A 27,311-nucleotide genomic window follows, 5' to 3' on the forward strand; every position below is an offset into this window, starting at 1 on the left:
AGTTCTTTCTTGTTTAAATTCTCCTTTTAAAAATCACGAACGTAGGCTTATCTTCTTAACTGTTAGAAAACAAAGAACTATTCTAAAGTATAGCAAGAACTAGAAACAGATTCTAATAACATACTCTTAGTTTAATGACATTTTTGTTCAATCACGGACCACTGGCAAAAACCTGTCTATGGAAATAAACAAGCAGAAATAGTTTTAAAGAAAAGAATTTTGTCAGATTTCTATGGATTCAAAACATGACTATGACAGGCTCACAAACCTATAAACATCATGGTCAACTGTTGGTCACATACTGAAAAAAAGACTTCTCTATTCCAATGGTTAAAATGCATTTGTTTGGAATAAGAGCAATGGGGAAATTCCTGTTCCTAACACCTCTTCCCACAAGTCACAATGACCCATATAACACCAAATCCAATTCAACTAGTTTCTTGGTTAGAGAACTGTCTATAATGGGACCTCTGGAGGGTGTAAAGATATTCCTGAAAGAGCATTAAGAGCGTATGGACATTGTTCATCTGGACCATCTGTGTGAATAGGCACTGTTCCCAGCCCCAATCCTTGGGACCTGATAAAGGGTACTCTGGATAGGATACATACATAGTAAAGAGATAAAAGATATCTGTGTGCCTTACCAAATCATATATGAGCTGTATACAACAGGAACGGAAACCTGTGTTTTACAAACAGATCTATTATGTATACTTTTATATGTCCTATTCGATTTTTACTAAGCTTTTCTTAGTAAAACCTGAATGAAAATTCTAGCCAGTCTCAGCTAAGTGAAGAGGGTCAGTAATGGAGTTATACTGCCCTGGAGTGGCAGCAGGGAAGAAGAAGAGAAACTCCGATTTACTAATCACTCACCACGTCTCAAGTGTTACAGATATTATTTCATTTAATCCTTAAATAAGGTCCTAAAATAGGTGGTCCCTAACCCATCTTATAGACAGGAGACCTGACCTTATATAAATCAGTTGCTTGTAATAACACAGCCGTCACCAGGGACAGAGTCAGGATTCAAACTAAGGCCTGGCATCACTGTACCACTCTGCTGTCACATAGTCAGCAAAAATAAAAAAGAACCTTCAGAAGTGAGGGAAACTTAGAACACAGGAACTGAGGAAAGCTCTGGAAGCTTCTCCTTCCTGCTAGAATTCATTAACTTAACTTGTCTTCTCTCTGACCATGTACCATTCTGTACTGTGTTTATTCAAGGATGTAACTTTCTTACATCTGTGAAATGCCATGACTAAGGAGTCTTTTTTGCCAGGGTACACGGGGAATGTGGAGGGCCAATGTAAGAAACACACACATTATTTAGAATGCTACATTTGCAGCTGACATGAAATGGCATCTTATATGCATATTACCCAGGCTAGTCAAAAAAAGAAAAGCTTCAGTCTGAATTAGGAAAACATAGATAAATAAAGAAGAGCAATTTCAGATTTTTTAATTCAAAAGGTTCTACATTAGCATAAATGTAAAAATCCACAAGGGTGCTGTATAGGTTATTATAAATCCTGATTAATAAAAGGTAGTAACATTCCATTACTAAAGAAAGGAATGTATCATCCTAAATATCTGTTTCATTTCCTAAATCTTGTAGTTGGTTAAAAACAATTTCTTGTAGACATTCTTATTTTAAAATACTCCATAGAACTGTTTGAATTAACTGGTAATTTGAATAACATCAAGAATTTGCACAGACCAAAACAACTGTGAGTTCTGCCTTCATTCTTATCTATACTTGTCCTCCACCAAAGAAGGACCACACTTGGAATGCAGGAGTCCTAACTCCATGATGCATAACACCTGAAAACCATATAAATAACACAATCCAAAACATGAAAATTCAGGAAGTATTACCAGTCACACTTTTTTTCACATTTTCTATTATTACCATAGACCAAAAGCAAAATATGTACCATGTAATGTTGTTTGGTGTAACAAGAACTAGCTTGAACTATTTTATCTTACCTTTGCGAGGGGAACCTTGAGGAGACGCAGGAGGACTAGAATGTAAGGATGATGCCATAGAAATAGTGTCTTCTGTATGTTTCTTACCACTTATTTCTTCAGTTGTTCCTAAAATTTTCTGAGGTAAACTTGTACCTAAAAATAAAATCAAAGAAGCAAATAAGTATCACTTCACAATTAAAATGTCTGCAGTTGCCTAAATTACTATATAACTAAAGCCATGATGCACAATGGCTAGTGTAGTTAACTGAAATATATACATGACAAACGGGGACTAAATGACTGGGTAATGGCATACAGAGATTCTCACCTCCAGGTGTTCACATTCAGCCAGTCAGCGCAGATCAGATTATAATAGCTTTTTGTTTGTTTTGTGGCATAAGGCATATTGATTTAACAGTCTGAGTACAGTGTCCCACCCTGCACAACTGACACACTTATTGGAAATCTTAATAGAGAAGGCATGGATTCAAACTCTTCCCTCCCCTCTAGAGGTGGCCTCTCCAAGTCAGGGCGAGGCATGTGGCAGGGGCAGTGTAGGGATGTTGGCACTGTCACTACCTGTGGTGCATCTGTGCTGTGGGTATACAGAAGCTGCAGGGCTGCCAGTCCAGCCCTTTTCAAGAGCACTAAATTCACACTACAGGAGATAAGTAGACAACAGAAAGAATCATGAATTTATAGAAAAATAGTATGGAGCCCACTGGAAACATTCCTGCAAAGTTCTATCATCACTCTTGTCCAATAGCTGGTCCTTTTCAGCATAGGTCAAACTTAGCAATGCTTTCAAATACCCTGGTATTTTTACATACATCCTCTCGAAAAAATGTCAAAGAGGTATTGACACTGTTTTTAACCAGTAAAGTAAGCCCAACTTTGATGAGTACTCAGCATAGTAACAAGCAGCCCTTTGATACTGAAAAAATTTAAAACACAGTATACAAACACTACTCTTAATTAAGTGCCATTTTAATATATTTATCACATAAATAATAGTCATATTAGAGCAAGAGGGAAGAGGGCTACCTGGTACAAATAACACTGCCTCTCAAGTGATGACATCCAAGTAAGAAATCAGAGCTAGACTTGTCCCATGTCTCACTCCTACCACAAAATCAACTTCACCCATTTTGCATCCAATTCTCTACTCAATTCCACAGACACCAAACTAGATCAGGCTCTAGGCAACTTCCCATTGCTACATCAGCTTTCCACTAAGGCTCCCTATCTCCAATCTCACAGCCCTTCCTACTACAGACCTCCTCCAACATAAACTAGACCATAATCTTGCCTTGCTCAAACTGCTTTAACAGCTACCCACTGACAACTTTCCTCTAGCATGTCATGTTATAATTTTGGCATGTCTGCAACTTCACTTCTCTTCATCCTGGGACACTGTTTAGTACTGTGTTAAAAGTAAGGATTTTGAGCCAGGTAACCTGGGCTCAACTCCCAGCTCCATCTCTTACTCGTGGTGTATAAGTTACTTAGACATTCTATGGTTCCTATGTAGAATGAGAGTATTATCTATCTTTAGGTTTATTATGAAGATTAAATGAACATAATATATAAAGTTAGTAAAACACTTAGAACCGTGTCTGGCATTCAGTAAGTGCTCCATAAGTGTTAGCATTAATTATTATTGTCTCTCAACACTCTACAGCTTTGTCCTCAGAGGCAGCAAACTGCCTGTAGCTCCTTGTAGATATCAAATTCTTCTTCTGCCTGAAGCAACTTCTCTGGAATTTTTTGCCTAATTACCTCCTTCCTTATCAACCTTTAAGACTCTGCTTAGGTGTTATCTCCAAAAGGCCTTCTCTGGAGCACTATCTTACTTCTGTCTACCCTAAAGGCTCTCCCTCTTTTGTTCTTTTATATGTTATGTACATGCTCCTGTACATGCTCCTGGCATAATAGTGAACACATACATGTTATCTGTTTGTGTGAATGTCTGTAACACCAGACTGAAAATCTGGCAAAGGAAAGGGCATTTCTTATTCAATTTTGGATTTCAAAACAATATCAAATTAAATTCACAAAGTTCTACTGAATATGTCCTATGTATAATGCATGAACTAAATAATAATGTTAGGGACCAAATCTAATCTAGCTTCCCATTTGAAAGCTAAAATAGTGATACTATTAAAACAACAAATGAAAGTAATTTGGACAACATCTACATGGCCTAACAGAGGAAAAAAAGCATGGTCTATACTTATATATTTTACACTTGCTTCTTGTCCCCAAGCTAGGTTTTCAGAAGTGGTCATTAATGAAAAACCAACAAACCGTCTTTTTTAGAAAGAAGCAATTTCATTATTTTTAGATGCAGCAATTTCATAGGCTGCATCTGCATTAGATAATTGAGTAAATGCACCAATAAATGCAGTAAGCCCTTGGTACCCAAATATACTGCTGTACGTTTCTGGCTGATATGATTATAGGAATTCCAACATCAATATTTAAAATATGCATGCAGTCACTGCATAGAGCAAAATGAAGCATTAGGCACCTATAGGCAAAATGAAGCATTTTTTGACTCATGAGTGCTGATTATATTACACAAACTACAATAGCTGATCTCCAAAGCATTTATATTTGTAATTATTTTCCATTCTAACTCGCCTGAAAATTTCAATTAAATGAATGCAATATTAACTGTGAATACTCACTCAGTGTGGCAGGGTCTTTTGCTTGTCCCTTCTTCCTGATGGGGTGCAAATTTACAGCTGGCACCTGAAGCACCTGGCTCACTCTGTGGGGCTGATGCAAATAGGCTTTAGCTGCTTGGCCAGCTGACCTCACAGGCACTGGAGACATTTCTGATGACTTGACTGATCTTTTCTCACTTAGATTCTTGGTCACTAATAGAAGAGAGTAAGAAATACATAATTCTGCACTTTTTAAGGCAAGGTTATTACCACTGACAATAGTACACAGCTCATTAAAACCACCTATTTTTAACACAAAAAAGATTAATTTTCCTAACAAAAATTTCATGTATTATGTTGTTTTAAAAATTTTGTAGAATTAAGTTAATTTTACTCCCTAAATTAAGATAATAGACTTAATTAGCTCCAACTGCACGGTCATCCTAATGGCCATCCTCTCATCTATATTTTTTTTTTTGACAGATCCTGCCTCAGGTTTATTTCTACAAATAACACAGAATGACACCCGTCCCATGCAGACAATACCCCAGGGGTCACATCAGTCCTCCTGTCTTCATATCGGCGACAGAAGAGCCTTTGTTGGTGCCTAGGCCACCTTTGGGAGCCAGAGACAGAGTCGCAGCTGCATCCTGTGCCCTGATTTGAGCCTTGGCCTCTGGCCAGCGGAGGCTGAGACCCTTGGTGATGTGGGAATGAGCACATTTCCCTGAGCCTGGGGTGAGTGATGTAGTCAAGTCAACTGAACTTGTGGCTGCTGCCCTTTGCAATCTGGGCTTGACCTCCTTGGGCTTTATAAGAGCCTATATAGCCTTGGCAGGTACACTCATAGCCTTGGTGTTTTTGGCCAGCATCTTCCTCAGGTACTTCTTGTCGTGCCTCTTGGCAAACCTAATGTTCCTCAGGAACTTGGAGTCTGCCCCCTTCAGAGATTCAAAGCTTTGTGATCAGGGTTTCTTGATGCCATTTCTGTGCCATGTACGGGATTTGCTCTTCATGGCGTGGTTCCTGAACTTGGCCATGTGTGCACCAAAGCCCAGAAGCACTTGGAACCCAAAGAGCTAGCATCTTCTCATTTATACTACTGAAATACTCCCCTCACTGTAACAATTCTAGCATGCCTTCAAGTCATTCTCCATACAAGAGTGCAATGACTCTTCCATCATGAAAATCTGATCACGCCATTTTCTTTCTAAAATTTATTTTACTTATTTTTGGCTACGCTGGGTCTTCATTGCTGCACGTGGGCTTTCTCTAGTTGCGGCGAGCTGGGGGGACTACTGTTCGTTGCAGTGCATGGGCTTCTCACTGCAGTGGCTTCTCTTGTTGCAGAGCATGGGCTCTAGGCACGTGGGCTTCAGTGGTTGTGGCGTGTGGGCTCAGTAGTTGTGGCTTGAGGGCTCTAGAGTACAGGCTCAGTAGTTGTGGCGCATGTGCTTAGTTGTTCCGTGGCATGTAGGATCTTCCTGGACCAGGGCTCGAACCCGTGGTCCCCTGCTTTGACAGGTGGATTCTTAACCACTGCGCCAGCAGGGAAGCCCTATCGTGCCACTTTCCTTCTCCAAATGCCCTACACAAACTTTTAGATGACTTGCCACTGCTCTCAGGATAAAGACACAAATCCCTAAAACAAGGTCTATTAGACCCTGCATGATCCAGCTTCCCTAATAACCCACACTCTGCAGCTACTAGATTAGATCCCGTTTTATGTTCTCAAGGCATCCTGTATCCTTCCTTCACAGCATTGATAACTGTAACAATACAATTGTCTGTGAGATTAATCAATTAATGTCTCTTCCCCCCACAAGGCTATAACTAACATGATTGTAAGGACTGTTTACTTTGTTCACTACTATATCCCTGTGTGTCCAGTGATGGATAGAAAACAGAGGCTTAACAGGTAGTTTTTGAATAAGTAAGTGAAATTATTTCAACAGCTACACATAGGAATACCAGAGATATTTATAAGTAGATGGTTAGTATACTTGAAGATGAACATCAGAATTAAAAACTAAGAACTCTGGCTTAAGAAACAAAAAGCTGCCTCCTCTGTATAAAATCAGTGCTATAGTCCAAAGAAAAAACTTCTTCCTTCAGGTAGTATTTTTAGTACTTTTAATTCTTCAGGCAGTTATTCAGGGTGGTTTTAATGCAGGTCCAACCTCAATACTCCATGATATTTTTGTTTTAAACACCAAGATAAAAGTGTTTAACCTGTCCCAGCACAGCTACAATAGTTAGCTACTATGCTTTTATTATCAGAACCTAGAGAATATTTTGGGTGATAAGAATATCTCAAAAAGTCAAAGCAAAGTGCTCCTAGGGGATGATAGGCAGCAGCGCATCAACTGACTGAATCCAAGATGTTACCAACTTTTGGTTAGAGCCATGAAACATTTTCCCCCCAACACTAATCAATTCCGTATTGACATCTTATTTTAATAGTTGCCACAGTACAAAGAAAAAAATCAACAGACTACTTTGAATATAAAAAAAGAGGTCACAGGAGAGTGTCAAAACTCAAACATATATACTTATTATGAAGAACCAAATTCTATAATGTTTGACAATCAACTATTATTTGGGTTTGGAATTTATTTAAACATTTAAAAATCAATAATGCAATAAAAATCAAAGACTCTCAAACTAAAATAAAGCAACATGAATTGAATTAAATTTTCACAAAACAGTTTAACTTTCAGTTTAAGAAAGACCCACAGGTTTTCTCATTTTAAATCAGTATTAAAATCAATGGTAGTGAGACACCATTTAGTGTTATGAAAAAAGAAGTAGATAAGTCTAAGGTGGGTGTGAGAGGAGAAAGGTATCGCAGGTGTGTGTGAATGCGTGGTGGGGGGAGGAGAGAGAGAACGCAGAAGTTGGTATGTGGGATCTTTCTAGGAGTCAAAAAAGTTTTTTTAATTAGTTATTTGGCTGCGCTGGGTCTTAGTTGCAGCACACGGGATCCTCGTTGTTGCGTGTAGGATCTTTGTGCAGGATCTTCATTGCGGCATTAGTTGCGGCATGCGTGTAGGATCTACTTCCCTAACCAGGGATCGAACCCAGGCCCCTGGCATTGGAAGCACAGAGTCTTAACCACTGGACCATCAGGGAAGTCCCTAGGCCTCAAAATTTTAACAATGAGCAAAGCATAAAAAAGTTTTCTATGCTTCTGAATATTCCAAATCATATTTAGGGAACAAAGAAAAGCAGATAGTGAAAACAAAAGATAAAATAAACAAACTTCGGGCTTCCCTGGTGGCGCAGTGGTTGAGAGTCCGTCTGCCGATGCAGGGGACGCGGGTTCATGTCCCGGTCTGGGAAGATCCCACATGCCGCGGAGTGGCTGGGCCCGTGAGCCATGGCCGCTGAGCCTGCGCATCTGGAGCCTGTGCTCCGCAACGGGAGAGGCCACAACAGTGACAGGCCTGCGTACCGCAAAAAGAAAAAACAAAAAAAAAAACAACAAAAAAAAACCCCAACCCTTTATCAGACAAAAGCAGGAATAATAAATTGCATTCAGTAACCATAAGATGATGAAGTCTATACTGCATTACTTGGGAAAAAATAATTTTGATGATCATTCAAAGCAGCGTCAGAGATATTTAATAAGTGTGTATATGGCTTTGAACTTTAAAACATGAATAAAATTTGAAGATTCTATATACTTTTTCAGTCTTTATTTTTGACATGTACCATTTTCTCATAGCAGACACTTCCTGATATCCCACCAGGTGGTAAGAAATTTTTCCAGATACTTTCCAAGTCTATATACATTTATTATTTTTAACAGCCATATATCATTCTTTGTATTGATAAGGAAGCAGTGTACTTAACTATTCTCCAGTGTTTTGATATCTGTGTGAGTTCTTTTTCCATTGTAATACATGCTGCACAATCCCAATACTGGACACCTCACAGACTGCTGTGAGGAGGAGTAAATGGCAAGGTTTATAAAAGTTAGCATGGTTGTTAGCATATAGAGAGTGCTCAGTAATTGTTAGCGTTCATTATTTCATTTCTTTCTCTTAATTTAATAGGTTTGATGTAGAAAGAATCTGAGATAAAACACAGTACCAATACTTGCTTGACTTTTACAGTTAGGAAAACAAGAGATCTAAGATGAAGAGAAACTTGTTCAAATGGTAATAAATGAGACCCAAACTCTGTCTCCATCCTTTAGTAGGTATTCTTTTCATCACAACCCATTCATTTGCCTATTGGTAAAAGTGTTCAAGATACTGTTTTTATAACAACACTTACTGAATGGCTCATTACCCTACATTTTAAAATTCACTGTGAATCTGAATTTTAAAATCAATACTTGGTTGTATTTCCATTTTATCTTTTCTACTCTATTGACATACTTTTTCGATTACTATGTAAATACTATATCATTTATCAATTTCAGGGTCAACCCATGATAATTACAATTTCCCTCTATCAATTAGGAACACAGAAATAGAAAAACTGAACCTTCCCCCTCATATATTCTGTCAACATTTAATCAAGTTCTATACATCATACTGGGATTTTTACTGGTGTAATATTTAATCATATATATAGATAGATAATACTCACTTATAATGGAAGTACAATCATCTTTATTTTGTTGTTATAACAAACACAATATATTTTACCATCTTTGATCTCTGCTTTTACAACTCATGATTTCCTTGACCCAGAGACACATACATTCTATTGTTTGTACTTAATTAAAAAAAAAACAGTATTGAGAATAGGCTCTATTTTGTTCATATTTTCTATTTATAAATATTAGAATACGTCTAATTTTTCTTGTTTTACTTTATTTACTGATGCCTATAATACACCTATTATCTCTAACAGTATATTAATTAAATTTATTGTATTTTTTCAGTTGGTAAATATTATCTGTAAAATTTTTAGGAAAGAGAAATTTTTCACTTATTTTACTCTTCATTTAGGGATGAAGATCAGAACATTCTCAAAGAGAAGGGTTCCTCTATAATGTTTTGCTTTTTATAAGAAGACTTCAAAATGCTTTTTAAAGAACTATATCACTCCATTTCTTGCACAGAGTATCATCAGGAATGGATGAGAATTCAGTATCTGATTAACATGATCACATGATGCTTGAGGTATGTCAGTAAACTTTTGTGAGTGAAAGTTAATTTTCTTGGGACTTCAGGATAATACTAGAGCAACAAATTTCTATTTTGTTGTGCTGTTTAGTGTCACGTAAGTGAAAACTTATACTTACAGGTACCATATGCAGGCTCCCATTGCAATGACATCACCTGGAACTTCTCCTCATCTGTTTCTACATCCAGACTGGAAAGATACTGCTTCACTTTCCTTGCCATTTGGGCATCTTCGTACAGCTTCTTAGCATTAAGCAGAGAGCTACGGCGTGCCTTTTTTTTGTGAGCACCTCCCTGAACATCCAGCATGTTTGAATTTGTGCTGCCTTGACTCAGTGACCTGTAAGAAGATGGAGATCACAATAAGGGACTGTAAAGATGAGAATTAAGTATGGCAGATTGAAAATTAAAAGAATTCTGTTCTGTTAATGCAACTGCATGCTGATGCAAATGAGTTAAAAGATGAAGAGCATTAATGCAAAGTAATATGGCACATATGGCAATGTTCTGAGTTTTCAGATTCAGCAAAGTTCAGAATTCAAAAGAATAAGTTAACAATTCCCCCCAAAGCAACAAATTCCATCAGACCTGTGTTTGGTGCCTTTGCAACCCATGGCACAACTGTGACAAGTATAAGCATTCCTTTGGCCCTATGGCCATCCACACTCTGAAGATATGGCAAGAGCCTAGTTCAGGACAAGTCCACCCTGAGCCAGATCTCTGCACCAGGATTCTTCAGCAGGGGAGTTTCTAGAGCAGCTTTGCTTGTACATGCTGCTTTGGACATGCTATCGCCATCACCATTCTTATATATAGCTGGCCCACTCCGAGCATGCTCACCGATTTTACCAGTAACCAGATTTTGACCAAAATTCAAATAGAACAACCAGTAAGAAAAATAACACCATTTATACTCAATTCAATATAGTCAGAGATCAAAAATGCAATAAAAAGCTACTCAATGCTTCTACTCACATATGAAATGGTTGGGCAATATGTGGCTTCTGGACTGGGGATATGGGATCTTTCTTTTGCAATGCCTCTAAATGTGATGAAACTACTAGCTGGGTAGGAATAACTACAATTGAAACAAGCTATAGCTTCACATCCAACTGTACTCTTTTTGGCAGACTTCTTTCTATAATAACCACATCTAGAACCACTGGAAAACAGGAACTGCAATGCTATTTGTCCTTTGTAACAAGGATAGCAAAACACAAGGTTCTAGACAATTTTTATTTTAAAGGCAGTTGCCAATTCTAAAATAATAAGGATATCTATGGGTCTTCTAAGTTAGCCTCCCAATTACCCAAAGATATTCTAAATACACATACCACAACCATAAAACAATTTGTTTTTTTCCGTGCTCATATACCCCGTTTAAAACAGACAACTAAAATCCTAATGTTTTCATTATAAATTAAGTGAAATAAAGTTGTAAAAAATGTTACTTTTCTGTTGTAATTTTAAGATCTTTAAAAGAGTGTGTCTTACATTTGATGGCAACTTTCAATTGCTACTGGTCAGGCAGAAACTGTGATGTGGTTGTTGCTACTTACATATGCAGAAACTCCTAAACTTTCAGAGTGGTTTGGAAAAAATCCAATGGCATTACTGAATTACTCCCTTAACCTCCAGGAACCAAATGATTATAAGGATGTAGTGAATCTAACAAGTTCAACAACATTCCCAAAGCAGGTGTCAAAAGGAAGTTAGCCCTAAATATCTGCAAAGCCAACCTAAGAGCCCAGCACCAGCAGCTTTTTGTTCTTTTATGGCTTGTTTTAAGAAGTGTGGCATTACCAACATATTTGACGGCACAAAAGGCAATACTGTGTGAGGAAAAAAAAAAAACCCAGAAACTAATAACTCTAAAAGTGATTCATAAAATTCATATTCTAAATACGAAGAAGTTTAAGAAAGACCTAAACTAATTTATATTTTATATTTTCCTTTTTATGAATGCAAAAAGGTGTTATGTGATAAAAACACATACCTATGTTTATATAAGAGCTCTTTTAACAAGTATAAAGTTAAAAAATTCTCAGTGTTAACAAGGTACTGCAGTGACTTTTCTTCGTGGTACATAAAACAACAGTGGTCCCAACAACTGATGATGCCTCAGATTCAAAGAAATGTAGTAAAATCAAGCCCTAATATTTAGGAGCAAATTTGAATACAAGTATTTAATAATTTTATGTAAGCTGACATAAAAAAGTGTCCAGAAATTCAAGATACATACAAAATTTTAATAAGTGAAAATCTCATGATAAATGACAATGTCTTCTAAGCTAATTTCAAAATGCTTTGATGTAAAAACAAAAATATCTAGTGCCTGCAAACATCATACAAATCAACCCTAAAGCTAAATAAACAGTGAATGTGTTACATAAGTCATTCAAACACCCCAAAATCCCCACTAAGATATACTGTTCAAGTATTCTTCTTCATAACAGTAACGTTAGGAATCAATTTCTATCTTCAATGAGAAGAACCAGAAAAGACAAAGACATAAATGTAAAGTATAGAAGAAAACACAGAAGAAACACAGAGAAGGAAGAAAGCAGAAGGAAATTCAAGTTCACCAAACTTCAACAGAAAACAAAAGACCACAAATAAGACAAGACTCAAAGTAAGTGGCTCACAAAAAATCCTTCTTATATGTAATATAAAAGCATCTAACTTAATGATTCACTATAATCTTAAAAGAGCAAAATTCTTCTTTTTTGCTCATCTACAAAACCCATCTTTTTCTTCAACTAAAATCCCCTCATCCACAAAACCCACCTTTTTCTTCAACTAAAAATGAAAGGATCAGATAGATGATTTATAAGATCCCAAACATTCTATGATTTCTACGTGGATACTTAGCTATCTATTACAGATCTGTAAGCAGAGATCTGAACTTACTTGACAACAAAAGGTGTTGTTAGGTCTGATTCTATTTCAGTTTTAAGAGAGATAAGGGAGTCTTTAATTAAAAGTGGTAGGAATTTAAAACTCAATGCTGTATGTCTCATGGTATTAGTGGATCTGAACAATTAAAATCATCCTCTATTTCAATTATTTACAAACTCAATATTACAGTATAGTTTGGATAAAGGCTGCACCCTTTTGGAAAACTGATAGAAAAATGTAATCTTTATAAACAACCCTTTTACCCATTTTAATACACTTAAACATTTATTTTTATAAAATATGGCAGGTGAATAAAAGAAAATAGTGTGGACTCTGGAATCAGACTACCACCATTAATGAATCAGAATCCACCATTAGTGAGCTCTAGGAATTTGGACAACTCTATCTTCCCCATCTGTACCATGGGAATAACATTATCTATTTCACAGAGTGGCTGGAGAATTAAATAATTCATATAAAGTGCACAGAGAAGTATATGGCACATAGGAAGCACACAATAAATATATGCTATCGTCATCATTATCTAACTGACCCTGCTAAATAAAATCTAAAAGGGACTTATGGGACGTCAACAATGGAAAAGTAAAGGGAAAAAAAGCTAGTTCTAACACTATTTTAACCTTGTTAGCAAAAGGCATTTATTTGTCAGGAATGTAGGTTGACAGGGTTAATAGAACACATGCTATTTTACGTGCGTGCATTAATGAAAAGGATGCAGTATATGTTAACAGTTGCACAACCTTCATTCCAGTTGCATTCGTCTCTACACTTACCCCAGACTCCGCCACCTCTTCTTCCTGTAAGCAAGAGCCACAAACATTGAAGCATGTGTTTGAATAGGAAAGCACAGAAAAAAGACAACAGTCGTGAGTCAGAGAAACTATGGAGACAGAACAGAAAAATTTTACTAGAAAAAAAAGGTAGCTTAACAGTAAAATGACTTTAATGGAATACAAGGGGGTAAAATGAATTATGATACGTACTGAAGGCCAAAAAACTCCACACTATTTAAAAGTATGCTTTTAGACCAATTATAATATATTTTTTTAGACCAATTATATTTTTAATACCTAATTCATTTAGAGGTTTATGTTAATAAGAAGCTTAAGGGAAAACATTTACTAACTATGAATTTTGAATTCAAAGTTTTCAGGGAAACCTTAAATTAAGGAATATGATCTTTTGCACTTTTTTTAAAAAAGGATTTTTGAGCCATACATTTAAGCGAGGATAAAATTACAAGAAACAAAAATTTATAATTTCATTTTTAAGTGCAGAAATTCTCTTACAATGTGCATTAACAAGAAATTTTGACCAGCAAATCCAACTTAAAATGTAAGTATAAATATATCATCAAAATCTTTATGATCCTGTATCTCCTTACACTACAATTCGGCTGAATCAAGATTCTTTTTAAAATTTTTATTCTCATTTATTTTTTTGCCCCTTCCCCCCAATCCTGACTGGTCTCATTATATCTCTGGCTTGTATCCAATAAGCTCCAGCTCTGGCCAGCCCAAAATTCTGTTTTTCAGTAAGTACACTGACTACTGTTAAAATAAAAGGGGTACTTTGTCTACACAAGATATTATACACCACCAAACTGGACAATTACTTGCTTACAGAAAGCTAGTACATTTCAGTACTAGCTGACAAATACAACTGATTCAGGAAAACTTCAGTCTAATCTAATTATGTTTTATTTTTTCCTATACTGCATTCTACTCTAGCCTAGGCCAAGGAAACAGCCAAGTTCACTGATTTCATCCTCAGTTTCTTCCTCCTTTGCTCATTTCTGAAGCACTGTACTTAAAATATTATCAACTGGTCTGGCAGGCTCACAAAGTCATTATCATCTTGAGGAACGAGGGTGCTAAAATACATGAGTAGACGGATGTCTGTGTAAGACAACAGGGTGTGGTGGGGCCACTGTACAGGGACATATAACAAAAACAAAAACTTAAAAACAAAGAAACAAATCCTCCAGGTCTGCTTTGGTCCCTGGTTCTTACTGTTTTCTGCTTCTACACTGCTGAGCAATGACACCCCTCATTACATGTAGTGATTCTCAGGGACAGAAGTGGGATGGGTTGGGAAGAGGAGATATGATATACCCCTTCCTCCACACTTTGAGAATTTCTACACTAGAGCAACAATCAGGTCAACTACTTATAAAAACAAAGACTCCTGAACGGTGATTTAGACAAAACAAAACAAAAATAAAAAAACCAATCCTGACACACATTGATTCTGTTTGGTTACAAAAACTCCATCTCTAACTTTTAAAAAACCAAGTATTTTTGTTTCTTTAGTAGGCTATATTTCTTTCAAGCCACAAGAATTGTGTCTGCCTGGGTAAACATTTCATTTTTAAAGCTCTTAGGTACTGAAGCTATACACAAAGGCCCAGAAGAAAATCAGACCAAAAATGAAAACCCTAATAACTTTTTACCCTAAAAATTACAGAAATTACTAGGAACAGCTTGACAACATACTTTATGTTTTATATAATTTGAGGAGACATTTGTTATTACATTAAAAATGAATTTTAAAAAGCATTCTTAGAAGATCAGGTTAATATTGAATGCAATTTTTATTTTTATTTCATTTTTATTAGAGATGGAGCATTCTTAAATTGGCACTTTCTAAACTGCGTTAAAGAATTTACATACAAATAAACAGCAGTACCACGACTTGAAACCAAGGAATATATTTTAAAAGAATAAAGTAGAACTTAGGCAGAAATAGAACTTTTAAAATATTCAATAAAAAGACATATTCAGTAAAAATAGAAGACTAATACTTCATACATTTTGTTAGAAACCAGATGAAAGCATCTGTCCTGTGTGATAATTTCAGTAAAGATCAGCAACTTACTTAAACATTTAAGTTAGATGACATTTTAATTAACAATAACAATACAGATCTATGTACTCAAAAAAGTAATAGAGAACTAGGGTTCAAATCTCAGCAATTTATGTAATCCTGGACACATTACCTAACTGCTCTGAGCTTCAGTTTCTTCATATGTAAAAGGCAGGCCAATACTACTACCAACCTTTAAAGGTTATAGTGACAAACTATTACTTGAGAGGGACATCTGTAAAGCACTTAGTACACTGCGTAACAAACGGCAGATGGTCAATAAATGAAAAATATTATATCATGCTCAGTGCCACTCTGTAACACTTACACACTTCAATGACATACCTCTGTCGGAACATCATAGCTGGGTCCATGTTAGCAGAAGTCATTCGAACAACTTGACGAATTTCCTTGGCAATCATTCTGAGCTTCTCAAAATTTACTAAACCATCTACTTTGGAATCATTTCCTATAGAATAAAAGTAACTTTTTTTAACTTCCAAAATTAAAATATCTATATAAAAGTAGCAGAAGTCAAGTTATTGTTGGAGGCACAAATCAGAACCTTCTTTATCAAACTGTCACTTTTGTTTTCAAGAACTGATAAACCCATAGATGGTTTAATCCTGCTCCCAGGGAATGAGCTAATGAGAGAAATTCTATTCCTATGGAAGTAATGATTATGATTATTGGAAAGTGAGAAACTGTGCATAGCTTCTAAAAGCCATTTCATTATGCTGTAGGCACACCTAGTAAAAAATACAGCTCCTCAAATCTAATTCTCCAGATGCTCAGCCCACTCTTAGGCAAGTACGTGCAGCAGAGTAGAGCACTCGAAAACTTAGGTTTTAGCCAGAGGTCACAAACAGTGACCTTTGGCTTAACTAATCTAGTAAGGTTTCTATGGTTTACGGTACTTAAATAAATTGTAAAATGAGTTGTCAACACTTAAGAAGTGGAAGACATCCCAAGAAAACAAGAATTTCTGACTTCTCTCGAAGAAAAAAAGCGGGGTGGGTAGGTGGGGGATTAAATAATAAGTATTGATAGGTCTTTCTTCCAAGTGGTAATAATTAGTTAAAATTAAGAGGTGGCTGGCTTGTAGGGGTAGACATCTTCTAGTCTGCCATGCATCCTCTCTTCCCCAGGATTTGAATTTACAATCATGACTTTAATCATTAAACACAAATTTGCTTGTTTGTAAGTTCCATGGTTTTTGTTTCTGTTTCACTAAGTAGTTCTCTAAGGAAAAAAACTCATACACCTCTCAAAATGGTCTACTTTTCTTTGACGAGAACAGGAATGAGACCAGACTTAGCCCATATGTTGGCTTACCCAGTTCAAACCACAAGGCAAAAAATTATATGTTCAAAGGGTAATCTAACTTTTTTATCACACCTGTCTTTAACAGTTGGTCTGACCCTATTTATTTTCCACATAGCCCCTGAGGTGTCTGTGGAATTCCAAGTCCCTGAAGCCAAGTTTGAGAACCACATGGGTCTGGAACACATGGTGGCTCCCTTTTTGTAGTAAATGGCACCTATCCATTGGACATATAAATTGTTCAAGGTCTCAACATGAGTTGAAAACAAAATGATAACCCAAAATACTTTCAAGTCACATAAACATGTTTTGAGGGAGCATGTCAGAAAAATATACTTGAAGCCTATAATGATATTTTCTTATGAAAAAGGAGTGATAATGAAAGTGGGGGCAGAACAACTAGTTAATTGGCACAACACATCTGCTAAGAACAGTTAGAAAAGTTGGACAAAAATAGAAAAAAAATGTTTTAAGTCATCAAAAAACTATCAAGGCTGTGAAGATCTGAAGCAATAATGAAGATCTGTGGCAAGTTTAGCATCTCCCAGTGCTTGACCCAGCATCTGCTGATTTCAGAAAAGGGGATGATGAGCTGAAAAACTGAGTAGTGCCACCATGACCTTTGAAGTTAGAGAAGAACAACTTAAGTCTAGATAAATCTTCAATGTTTTGGGTTGGGATTTTGAAGGCCTATAATATATCCTCAGACTAAAGATAAACTAAATGCAGACTGGGATAAAAGTTCAGTGTTAAATTATCTCAAAATATGAAAAGGGTTTAAGGTGATTTTGGGATTGCTAGCACCCCTAGCTGCCTGGCAGAAGCAAGCTTTAATTCTCTCTGGAGGAATGTAATATTGTCTGAAACCCTAGATTATTTCTGTAATTTCTTTATACACATCCATTTGGTCAAAAATAACCAGGTACATCAGGAGAAAATTCAACATGATTGAAATGCAAGGAAAAAAAAAAAACACAACAGAAAGACTCATAAAGGATCTAGATTATGGAGTTATTGGAGACAAACACAATAGTAACTGGTAAATATGTCCAAGGTTATTAAAAACAACACTGAGAACTTTGGCAGAGAACATGAAGATAAAAATGAATTTAAATTGTAAAACTGGAAAAAAAAAACCCAATAACTGAAATAAGGAATTTGCTGCTGAATTTAACAGTAAATTAGTACACAGTTGAAGAAATAATTTAAAAATTGGACATTAAGCTGGGAGAAAATTCCAGAATGAATAAAAATATCCAGGTCAGAGAAAACCAAATGCTGCACCTAGTCACATCATAGCAAAACTAGAGAAAAACAGAGATAGAGAGAAGAGAAAATTATAAAGCAGCTACGAGAAAAAGGGTAGATTGTTGTCAAAGGAACAACAAATAAGACTGACACTTGATTTCTCAACAATAACAATGGAAGCCAGGAGACAGTTTTGTTATATCAAAATGTTGAAAGGTAAGTGCCAACCAAAGTTATGCCTTATGAATGAATATTAATTAAAGACATTTTTCAAATAAACAAAAAGTAAGAGATTTCATCACCAGTAGACTTGCACATAAGGGAATAATAATCAGTGTTCTACAGGAGAAAAAAAACCCAACCATATGAAAACTTTGAAATGCAGGAAAAGTAACAATATCATCATGCAGGTAAAGCTAAATAAATACTGACTTTACTAAACAACAATAGTATAGTGTGGCATTTAAAGGCATGGAAACAACTGTATATGTCGGGAGGTGAGCAAATGGGAATTTAAGTGGTCTAACTTCTTGCACTGCCTGACACACAGCAAAGTACTAATAAATATTACGTGAATTAATATCAACAAGTATAAATATATTGGGTTGGCCAAAAAGTTCCTTTGGTTTTTAAGTAAAAAAGACATTTTTCATTTTCACCAAGAACTTTATTGAACAACGTATTCATCTTTTTGTTCCACTACCTTCTGCCATTTTCCAGGTAACTTCATAATTCTATCTTCCCAAAATTTTTTATCTTTTTGAGAAAAGAACTGTTCCAGGTGCCTTTTACAGTCTTCCAGGAAATGGAAATTTTTTCCATTAAGAGAATTTTGTAAAGACCGAAATAAATGGAAATCCGAAAGTGCAATCTCTGGTGAATATGGCGGATGAATCAGAACTTCCCAGCCACGCTGTAACAGTTCTTGCTTGGTCATAAAAGAAACATGTGGTCTTCCGTTATCCTGATAGAAGATTATGCATTTTCTGTTGACTAATTCTGAACGCTTTAGGTCGAGTGCCGCTTTCAGTTGGTCTAATTGGGAGCAGTACTTGTTGGAATTAATCATTGGGTTTTCTGGAAGGAGTTCATAATAGAAGACTCATTCCCTTCCAATCCCACCATATACACAACATCCATCACCTTCTTTGGATGAAGACCGGCCTTTGGTGTGGTTGGTGGTTGTTCATTTCGCTTGCCCCATGATCTCTTCTGTTCCACATTATTGTGCAGTATCCACTTTTCATCACCAGTCAAAATTTGTTTTAAAAACGAAACGTTTTCATTACTTTTAAGTATAGAATCACATGCAGAAATATGGTCAAGAAGGTTTTTTTCGCTTAACTTATGTGGAACCCAAACATCAAAGCAATTAACATACCAAGCTGGTGCAAATGATTTTCAATGCTTGATCTGGGTATTTTGAGTATGTTGGCTATCTCCAGTGTGGTATAATGTTGATTGTTCTCAATTAATATTTCAATTTGATTGCTATCAACTTCAACTGGTCTACCCGACCGTGGAGCAATGTCCAGCAAGAAATCTCCAGCACGAAACTTCGCAAACCACTTTTGACACGTTCGAGCAGTCACAGCACCTTCTCCATACACCGCACAAATCCTTTTGTGCATTTCAGTTTCATTTTTACGTTTCTTTAAATAATAAAGTATAATATGCCAAAAATGTTGCTTTTTTCTTCCATCTTCAATATTAAAATGGCTACACAAAAATCCACCAATTTTGATAAGTTTTTTAAAAATGCATGCTGACATGACAGCTGTCATGATACAATCTAACAAAATTGTTTCGAATGAAGTGAAAGACAACTAAGAGCTACTAGAAAAAAACGAACAAACTTTTTGGCCAACCCAATATAATGTCTAGTGTAACACTAGAAAATGAGTAAAACTGTGTATAGTCAGCAAGTTAATGGAGGACAAATACCATTCACAAAAATCAATTAAGGGGATTGCAGATAAACCACATGGCAAAAGGTTAATTTGGTTTTTAAAACTAAGAACTTGCTGTTCATCAAAAGACATCCTTAAGAGAGTCAAAAGGCAAGTCATACTATATACAGGACTTACACAAAATTCTTAAAAAGTATATTAGGAAAACAGAACATTATAAAAAATAAGCAGGACACTGAACTGATAATTGTCAAAAGAGGACGAATAAATATACAAAAGTGTGTTCAGCCTCATTAGTAATCAGAGAAATGCAAATTAAACCACATCAAGATACAATTACACACTTACTGGAATGGATAAAAGTAAAAAGAATCAATTTACCAGGTGTTGGTGAGAATGAGGAACAACAAGAATGCTAAAAACACTGCCAGTGTTCCACTTTAGTAGATTAACCTCAAACTGCTTTCCAAAGTTGATTATATGAATATCAGGACCCATAAATTTCACTGTGAATTATACTGAACAAAAATGCATGTGCACTACGAGATATGTGAAAGAATATTCATAGCAGCATTATTCATATACAGTGGAAACTATCAAATGCTCATCAATGGATTGGATGAATCCACTGTATTGCATTTATGTAATGGAATGAATGCTAAATAGTTTTGAAAATGAAGTACAGTTACACTCAAAAACATGGAAGAATCTCATCTCACAAGTCTAATGCTGACCAAAATAATCCAGAAGCCAAACCAAAACTAAAAAAATAAACATACTCTGTGATTATATAAAGTTCAAGAACAGGTGAAACTAAACCACAGTATTAGAAGTCAAGACCCTAGTTATCTTTGGGGAAGATGAAGGTGGTCACCAGGAAAGGGCAGGAGTGGGGGTGCTGGGAGGTAGGCAATATTTTATTTCTTTGACTGGATGTTGGGTGCATGGGTGTTTGCTTTGTCATAATTCATTGAGTTGTTCACTTGTTCTGGGTACTTTTCTGTATGTGTTTAGTAATTAAAAAATTAAGTTGGAAGGATAAATATTACTAAACAAAACAATAAATAAGATCAAAAAGTCTGATCTTGGTTGTAAGTCAACTTTAAGTTTGAATGCATTGGGTAAACACCTACATTTGTTCTTGTCAATAATGTGGGTTTTGGCTCCTAAGATTTGCTGCATTTAACTGGGTAAAGCTTTAGTGACTTTTAATCAATAGACTGGAAAATACATTAAACACATCACAATTATGGAGAATTAGCTGAAGCTAAATATGCTCATTTTCAAATTACTTTTAAATACCTTCATGTAGAAATGTCATATCTTTCTTGACAACGGGGAAGAGTGGAATAATTGGAGGCTGCATGCTTTGACTACTAAGAATATTTCTATATTTTGCCATGTTTCTAGATGGATCAAAAAGGTCTTGTAGATCTTGGAGGTGTTTCTCATACTTGCTTGGTAACTTTTCCCAAGTACCTCTGAGTCGTGCTACAGATGCCAGGTTCAAGCCACTGCCGAAGATGAGAATAAAAACATTAGAAAGGGACTTGTGGGAGAGAAAGGACTCAGGTCAGGAAAGTGTATAAACCAATCCTTTCTAATAAAGGTAAAATAAGCAGGGACAAATTTCAATGTGTTGAAATAAACAGGAGAACCATGAAAAAATAAATAAATAAAAGGGACTCCTTGATCTTAAGGAAAACTTCCTTCAAAGGAACTACATTACTTGCCTATGGTTGTATACCAACAGCCTTTATTTTGTAGTCTGCATGTAAATCACAAATATAGTAACTCCATAAAATAGGCATTTAACTTAAAAATAAACTTCAAGTATCACAATGTTTTTTTATTTGCTCAGAAATAACTTTATGGACAAATTACCTATTTGAGAGTGGTGTAAGTGATGACAAGCGTTATATAAGAAGCAAGGCAAGTTCTGGGGCTGAAAACCTTCTTTCCTTGAGATTTTGGCCACTCATGTCCCTGATTCCAATACTTCCATATCCCTAGATTCTAATCCTGTTGTCCCTCAGGCCTTCATATATTCAATGTCTCCTCTCTATAGGATTTTAAACAAACTTAGATGGTCCTAACTTTAAAAATAATGCATGCCAATTAGGCTACAACTCCTCCTCCCTATCCCTTACCTCTATACTACCAACTCATAGGTATGCTGCTGAATGAATAGTGCAATTTTCTTACCAGTTAATCCCTCTTTTGTTCTCAGCCACCTGACTTTTACCAATACAATGGTATTTAAAATGTTCTCTTGATTTCTGATTTTAAAGTGTGGAGTTAAGGTATCTTTGTTCCCTCTGCTTCTCAGAAATCATCCCAAACAACTACAAGGATGAATAACAGGAATGCAAATTTCATCTCCACCAAAACTAAGAGATATCTGTAACTCCTAAACACATTAGAAAGGCTGTCAAAAAATAGTCAAGGTAAACTTTGAGTAGACAAAATGCTGAAAAAGAATGCCTGCAGCTGAAGATGTCAATGAAAGCTGGTAAAGCACAGCTCTCTGAAGCAGGTAACTCACCCAGAAGGCAAACCAGGAATCCCGTATTTGGAACAACACAACAGAGTCCATAGGCTGACAGAATTAGGAGGGGGTTGGACTCTGTTCTTTACCAGAGAGTGTCAGGGAAAGTAAGATTAACACAGTACACACAGTGATATAACATCTTGGCAAGAAGGAATTTAACAGTAACACAAGAAAGAAGGGAGAAACTGAGTTGTAAACAGCCATAAAACTGCCAATTTTCATTTGCTGGAGAGAAGTAAAGGGTAAAACAATTCACATACAAGCTCTATTTCTGCTAGCCTGGGATACTGCCCTGGCTTTTCTCCCACGTGAATCTCCTGCAGATAGATGGTATAGGAAAACTCATGTCATTCAAAAAGAAGGAATGAATGCCAGAGCTATAACATGCTGCTACAAGGAAAAACAAAGACTTAAAGATCATAAAGCAGGAAAATGTTCCAACAATACAATAAAAACTGGGACTAATGACTCTAGCCATGATTTCAAATGAACTAATAAAGTAAAGAGTAATGCAGTGATATAGGAGTTTAGGGAAAAAATATATAAGTTGATAAAAAAGTTAAGTAAAGTTTAGAAAAGAGAATGGAAGAAAAAAATGCAACCAACAGAGAAATGAAGGCAACACTGGAACCTACATAAAGAAAAAAAAGACACTGCTAAAACCTTAGGCAAGTGACTTAAAGGATTAACAAAAGCAATCAATGGAAATGGACAGAGCTGAAAAGAACAAGAGAGAAAATAATGGATATGAAAGACAAAGGAGATCTAAAATATATATAATTGGTATCCTTGAAGAAGGAAACGAAAATAATGGAACTGAAAAAATATTCAAAACTACAATTTGAGAAAACTATTCAGAAACAAAAGAACTGAATCTATAGAATAGATACCACAGTTCCAGAGAACTTGATACAAAACTAAATGAGATGTGGAAACACCCATGTAAAGGTAAATGACTTCAGAGATAAGGAAATAATAAAGAGAGTAAACACAGAAACTTGAACAGCTATATAAAATGCTAGTTGTAGAGCCATTATCTATGAGGTTCCCAAGAAATTACATGTTAGACAAGAATTTTAAAGGCAGATAAACTAACACTGTAGTTCAAAGCCAACAGAAAAACACTCTGAATATGCTCAGGATATATAATTCCCATAAGCCCTTGTGCAAGAAATGACTAGAAAACAAACTTCAACCAGGAGATGACTGAAGAGAGTGATGTCAGCATTATACTGTCATAAGACGACCCTCATTTTACCCCCTGCCCCAACAACGAAAATTCAGCATCTATCCATGAACAGTAAGTAGTGCCTCTGTGGGAGTTGTGAGACCCAGAATCACAGACCAAGGGACCTGAGAGGAGCCTCACCCACTGGTATACTGGGTAACAAGCAGGTAGATTTGGGTACTGGCTGTGGAACCTACAGGAGACTATGAAATGGTTCTGGCCCCTCTTAGCTGTGGTCTGGGAACACATGGAGAACACTGACTTGGGTGGTCAGCTACAGATAAAAGAGAGCCTTTGTGAAGTCCAGGTTTCCAGAGAAGTTCAAGCACTCTGCTGGAATATAACAGAACAGAAAAAAAGAGTGCAGATGCACTGGAATAGAAATAGCTTGACTTTGCTGGCACCAAGGAAAGCATAGCTTAAGCCTAAACTAGACGGCCTATGATTTCTCCCACAGGGGAAAGGGAGAGCCAGTGAGTGAATGCTTGGCTGCCCTAGCAGTGTAGGATGCTGCCAAAGACACTCATTCTGTCTTGTAGCATCCAGAGCACTAAAGTGGGAGCTCCATGACTGGGGGGAGGGAACAGATCAGAAGAGCAGCATATAAGATTCCAAGAGGTATTAAAGGGATGCGGTTCCTGCTAAATGCTTCTGGATTCCAACAGGAAGCCCATCCAGGAGCCACAGGGAAAACCTCACTTGTAAACCCCCCAACGTACCCAAGAGCACCTGCAGCTCAACATGCACAAACCCACACCTCCCCCCACTCTGCTACTGGCTCCCTGTGCAAGGTCCCAAGAGAAAGCTCTGGTAGAGAGGAAACACACACAGGAAACAGGCCAAGAAGAAACCACAAACCTGAGCTGTAGCACTACCTTTAGGAAAACAAAGGAGACTATCAGCAGCTGACACAGTATATCCTAGGATACAGAGAAGACATACAAGCTTCAGAATTCTGCCACAAGAGGGAAAAGAAGCATGGAGCAGATGTATCCACACAATGCCTGAGAAAGCCTCAGAATCTAGCAATATATCAAGAATGATGAAAGGTTTTTTATCCTGAAGGCAACACATAAAACTCAGAGAAGGTGAATGCTATTTCAAATGCAAAAAGAGCAAGTAACATGAAAACTGAAGGAAACACAACATCACCAAAAGTTCACAGTAATCTTCCAGTAATCAAACCCAAAGACATGGCGATCTATAATTTACCTAACAAAGAATTCAAAACAGGTGTTCTAAGAAAACTCAATCAGCTATAAGAAAACAAAGACAATTCAACGAAATCAGGAAAACAATATATGATCCAAATGAGAAATTTAACAAAGATATAGACATCACAAGAAAGAACCAAATGAATATTCTGGAGCCGAAGAATTCAGTGAATGAAATGAAAAAATGCACTAGAGAGCATCAACATCCAGTAGACCAAAGGGAAGGAAAAATCAATGAGATAGAGGACAGGAACTTTGAAATAACTCAGTCTGAGGAGAAAAAAGAATGAAGAAAGTTGGGAAACCATCAAAAAAAACCCCCAATATACAAACCACTGGAGTTCCAGAGGGTGAAGTGAGGGAAAAGGAGGCAAAAAGACTATTTAAAGAAGTATGGCTGAGAACTTCCCAAACCTGGCAAGAGATCTAGACATCCAAGCTCACGAAGCTAATTGGTCACCCATTATTTCAATCTAAAACAACTTTCTCCAAGACACATTATAATAAAGGCAGCAAGAGAAAAAAAGATTGTAACTTACAAAGGAAACCCCATTAGGCTATCAGCAGATTTCTTAGCAGACACCTTACAGGCCAGGAGAGAGTGGTCTAACAGTCAAGAGTACTCTATCTGGCAAAGTTATCCTAGAGAAATGGAGGACTTTCCCAGAAAAACAAGAGCTGAGAAATTCACCATCACTAGATGTGCCTTATAAGAAATGCTAAAAGAACTTCTTCAAATGAAATGAAATGATGCTAACTAGTAAGATGAAAACATATAAAAATATACAACACTCTGATAAAGGTAAGTATACAGTTAAATTTTAAAAACTCTCAACACTGAAATATGATGGCATGTTAACTAGAGTATAAAGGTTAAAGGACAAGAGTGTCAAAAATAACTCTAGCTACTATAATTTGTGAATGAATACACAATATAAAAAGGCAAATTGTGACATTAAAAACATAAAAGAGGGGGTAGGGTTTTGTATGTGACTGAAATTTTATCAGTGTCAAATAGACTGTTAATAAGATGCTTCATGTAAGTCTCATGGTAACCACAAAGCAAAAGCCTATAGTGGACTCACAAAAGATGAAAAGGGAATCAGAGCATACCACCATGGAAAAGCACCAATTCACAAAGGAACACAGCAACAGAGTCAAAAAGTTAACAAGGGAATTATAAAACGTCCAGAAAACAATTAGATGGCAGTGGTGAAGTCCTTACATTTCAATAATTACTCTAAAGGTAAATGGACTGAATTTTCCAATCCAATGGCACAGTTACTGGTGGATAAAAAAAACCAGGATCCCACTATATACTGACTACTCAACTCAGCCTAAAGTATACAGACAGGCGCAAAGTGAATGGATGGAAAAAGATATTCCATGCAAGTGGAAACCAAAAGAGAATAGAGTTATTTATGTCAGACAAAATAGACTTTAAGTCAAAAATGGTAATAAGAGACAAAGAAGGTCATTATATAATGATAAAGGGGTCAACTCAGCAAGAAGACATAAGAATTGTAAATATGTATGCACCCAACAGCACAGCACCTAAGTATATTAAGCAAACACCAACAGATCTGAAGGGAGAAAAAAACAATACAGTAACAGCAGGGGACTTCAATATCCCACTTTTAGCAATGGATCAATCACCCAGACAAAAAAATCAACAAGGAAATGTTGGACCTGAACCATACCTTAGATCAATGGACCTAACAGATATATACAGGACATTCCATCCAACATCAGCAGAATACACATTCTTCTCAAGCATGCACAGAACATCTTCCAGGATAGGTCATGTAAGCCACAAAACAAGTCTTAGCAAATTTAAGAAGACCCAAATCATACCAAGTATCTTTTCTGACCAGAGTGTGTGAAACAGCAAGAGGAAAAATGGAAAATCTGCAAATATATGGAAATTAAGCAACACACCCCTGAACAATCAATGGGTCAAAGAAACCAAAGGGGAAATTAAAAAATGCCTCTAAACAAAGGAAAATGGATATACAACGTTCCAAAATTTGGTGGATGCTTCAAAAGCAGTTCCAAGACAGAAGTTTATAATGATAAATAATTATATTAAGAAAGACCTCAAGTAAATTACATAACATATGTAACCAGAACTAGAAAAAGAAGAAACTAAGCCTTCTGGGAAATAACAAAAATCCAAGTGGAAATAAATAAGAGACCAGAAAAACAACAGAAAAGATCAATGAAACTAAGAACAGGTTTTCTGAAATAATAAACAAAACTGACAAACCTTTGG

The 27,311-nt window shown here is 36.3% G+C and overlaps 1 protein-coding gene and 1 non-coding gene across 9 annotated transcripts in view; both read right to left on the reverse strand.

Annotated features, from left to right (window-relative positions):
• The window catches only part of RAPGEF6 (Rap guanine nucleotide exchange factor 6), a 217,613-nt gene that overhangs the window by 9,941 nt on the left and 180,361 nt on the right, over window positions 1-27,311 (reverse strand). For 6 of the 8 annotated variants that reach the window (XM_067731647.1, XM_067731645.1, XM_067731648.1 and 3 more), the window contains 6 exons: window positions 21,349-21,560; window positions 15,911-16,034; window positions 13,474-13,497; window positions 9,901-10,121; window positions 4,662-4,853; window positions 1,990-2,124 (listed from right to left, as the gene is read on the reverse strand). In XM_067731647.1, coding sequence (XP_067587748.1) covers window positions 1,990-2,124; window positions 4,662-4,853; window positions 9,901-10,121; window positions 13,474-13,497; window positions 15,911-16,034; window positions 21,349-21,560 — 908 coding nt within the window. The remainder of the gene's footprint in view (window positions 1-1,989; window positions 2,125-4,661; window positions 4,854-9,900; window positions 10,122-13,473; window positions 13,498-15,910; window positions 16,035-21,348; window positions 21,561-27,311) is intronic. The other 2 variants (XM_067731644.1, XM_067731651.1) reach the window with 1 other exon arrangement.
• TRNAW-CCA (transfer RNA tryptophan (anticodon CCA)) lies at window positions 7,700-7,772 on the reverse strand. The gene has a single exon. It is a non-coding gene; the product is annotated as a tRNA-Trp (tRNA).

The sequence above is a fragment of the Pseudorca crassidens genome, chromosome 3, assembly GCF_039906515.1.
Source record: "Pseudorca crassidens isolate mPseCra1 chromosome 3, mPseCra1.hap1, whole genome shotgun sequence".
NCBI lineage: Eukaryota > Metazoa > Chordata > Mammalia > Artiodactyla > Delphinidae > Pseudorca > Pseudorca crassidens.